This window comes from Castanea sativa, chromosome 12 (genome assembly GCF_040712315.1).
Source record: "Castanea sativa cultivar Marrone di Chiusa Pesio chromosome 12, ASM4071231v1".
In the NCBI taxonomy this organism is placed as follows: Eukaryota; Viridiplantae; Streptophyta; class Magnoliopsida; order Fagales; family Fagaceae; genus Castanea; species Castanea sativa.
In genome coordinates, this window is record NC_134024.1 from 22,963,816 (window position 1) to 22,967,203 (window position 3,388).

Here is a 3,388-nt window from a genome sequence, read left to right on the forward strand (position 1 = left end):
TGAATTTTAACTTGATTTTTTTCTTTTTGGTTTTAAATCTTGTCTTTATCTTTCAATGGACCCCAACTTATTCCAACATACTTTAGTGATGTACAAAATGTTAGTTTAGGAAATGGAAATTCTCACTTATATTTTGACTTATTGAGAATTATGAGCAAAGTGATTCTCTCTTGGACCCAAATAAGGTGCTAATCTTGAGTAACGTGGTTGGAGGATTTTGTTTGATTTGTCTAGAAATGAATGATTTTTAGATTTATAACTCTTTCATTCTTGCAACTTTATTATCTTAAATGGTGATAGTCTAGTAATAATGAGTTAACTGAGACTTGACCCAAACTGACGAGTTATCATTAGGAGCAGACGCCATAAGTTAAAACTTTCTTTAAAAAAAAAAAGATATTGTAAAAATTCTTTAATTAATTATATATGTGTGTGTGTGCGCGCACACACGTGTAACTTTCATGTGTAATGCATAATTATGAGCAAAGTGATTCTCTCTTGGACCCAAATAAGGTGCTAATCTTGAGTCATGTGGTAGGAGGATTTTGTTTGATTTGTCTAGAAATGAATGATTTCTACATTTATAACTCTTTTATTCTTGCAACTTTATTATCTTAAACGGTGATAGTCTGGTAACAACAAGTTGACTGAGACTTGACCCAATCTAATCTCCTGCAGACTACTGTTCCAAAAGCTATAGCTGATAATAAGAGTGTAAGTTTATTCCTTTAAAAGGTTGTAGCCCAATGCCAATGGCTTGACTATATATATTTAGGAGGGAGAGAGAGAAATTATATTTAATAAAAAAATCTGAACAATTATACTTTTTTTTTTATAGAATCAACGTAATGCCTTTTATTCAATGAAAACCAACAAAATCTGCAAAAACAAAAGACTAAAACTTTGGTGGAACATCCTCCATCGACACCCTATAATCTGAAACATTTGAAGCAAAATAAGCTAAACTATGAGCAATTACCCTCTCTCTTAACATGAGAGTAGTGTTACATTGAACTATAGCAAACTTTACTGTTTGGTGCAATCAGTCGGCATGAAGGAGAGCATCATTGTTTCCATGTCAAACCCAATCAAGAAATTAGCTTGAGCAAAGTTGCCATATATACCATCACCAATAGAACCTTGCATTGCAAAGCAGTAAACTCCATCTTTAGGTGAAATGAAGGTATGCATAGGTTTTAACTGCACTTTCGCACCTTCAAAATGGACAGTCAATATTGGTCCGTCAAGATTAGATTTAGTTCTATAGCAAAGTTGTGTCCCCAAATCAGGGTCATCCCTAATGGGATTCATTGCAATTTGCTTTTGCACTTCCACTGCCAATCGATCATAAAAGTCTTGTGGCACAATCGTTGGTGGTGTTCCGGAATCCAAAAACATGTTGCCCTTAGAAACCATACCTAAAGAGTTAAATGGCACATATGTGTCTCCAACACTAATTCCTTCAAGTGTGACAAAATAGGGGGTCTTATCTTCTTTGGATACTAAAGGGGTTGAAACCACACCATCACCCACAACTTCACTGCCATTGCCAAAACTTATCTTGCTTGCAATACTAGGATCAGCACCAAATGGCAACAAGCAATGGGAAAACCTCTTGCTACCAAAGGTGGATCCTATTTGTGAAACAAAGGACACAGACCCTCCTCCTAACCCAATGATTCCCATTTCATGGTCATTGAAAAACCCGCTATTGTTGTGTCCACACCCGAAAGCAATGTCTAGGGAAACTGTTTGCCCTGAGTTAGATGTCATGGTGACTTTTTCTTGGGCAAAAACACCTCTGGTTATGGAATAATCTGCATATGCATAAGTGTAAGTGCAAGTATTTTGAGAACAAGGGCCAGTGTTTATAAGACGACATTGTTCTGATTCACAATTGAAGTCATTATATGTGGAGGACTTTAGAGGATCGAACATGGGACTAATCTGATTGTAGCAGTCATCACATGGTACACATTGTGTCCACACAAGGTCACTACCTGTATCAGCAATGCCATAGATGTCTAACGGTGGAGTTCCAATTGTGAGCTTCATGAGATGCTCACCTTTGTATGCTATTACTTGTGATTGAAGGGCATTTGGATAGTATTTTTTTAGACGGCCGGTAAAAGTTTTGTTAGCATTGTAGAAGGGAGATTTGGGAGAATCTGGGCGGATTAGCTCAACGGTAAACCCACCATTGCTAGCAGCTGTAGCCAAAAGGCCTATAAAATAATTTGAGAGAATTGAGGCAACAAGGAAGCATGGATGAAACATAACACTGCTTGCCTTTGAATTTGAGATTTTGGGAGAGAGTCACACTATGGCAAGTTTTATATACACTTTCTCTGTCCTCCAATATCCATTTAATTATATCAATATTAGAATATATTATTATCTTTAAATTCTTAATTGGCAAATACAGTATATTTTACCTAATAAATTTGATGATACCATAATATTTGGAAGATATAAGACATTCATTTCTCAAAGCGTGAGTGGTATCAAATCGCCATTAAACATGCCACTGCTTGCCATTGAATTTGAGGATTTGGGAGAGAGTCACACACAATGGAAAGTTTTATATACACTTTCTCTATCCTCCAATTTCCGTATAATTATTTCAATATATATATATATATATATATATATATTATATTATTATCTTTAAATTCTTAATTGACAAATACAGTATATTTTACCTAATAAATTTGACAATACCATAATGTTTGGAAGATATAAGATATTCATTTCTCCAAGCCTGAGTGGCATCAAATCGCCATTAAACTGCTTGCCATTGAATTTGAGGATTTGGGAGAGAGTCATACACGATGGAAAGTTTTATATATACTTTCTCTATCCTCCAATTTCCGTATAATTATTTCAATATATATTATATTATATTATTGTCTTTAAATTCTTAATTGACAAATACAGTGAGTTCCTAAGAACCCAAACCTCATCAAGAGGTGGTTGACTATGACTCACAACATGGCTAGCCCATAAGACAAAATTCTTAATAGTTCGAGCTCTAACTACAAATAAGCTAAAATCAATAGCTCATGTCTCTCGTTTGTATGCCTACTATAAGCTCATGGCTATTTTTCTTCATTAGAGTACAGAATTATCTAAATTCTTCGAAAATTGGCCAAATAGATTAAAGTTAAAATCAATTATCTATAGATGAAGTGTAGTTCTAAATAGCAATTACCTATTTCCAAAATTTATATGAGACTAAATCAAGTTCATTTGAAGATTTAAACCCAAATTACAGAACGTGCAATCAAGAACTGTGACAAAAAATCAGTCAATCAACTCAAAATATTAATCTAAAACATGTATTAGTAGTATTGCCAGGACAAAAATTTCTTCGAAACTTGACGTGTCA

The 3,388-nt window shown here is 34.3% G+C and overlaps 1 protein-coding gene across 1 annotated transcript; it reads right to left on the reverse strand.

The window, feature by feature from the left end:
* Positions 1-1,026: 1,026 nt before the first annotated feature.
* On the reverse strand, positions 1,027-2,277 carry LOC142619239 (aspartic proteinase CDR1-like). Its single transcript, XM_075792304.1, has one exon. It carries the CDS (start codon positions 2,275-2,277, stop codon positions 1,027-1,029), a length of 1,251 nt encoding a protein of 416 aa, XP_075648419.1.
* Positions 2,278-3,388: the final 1,111 nt, after the last annotated feature.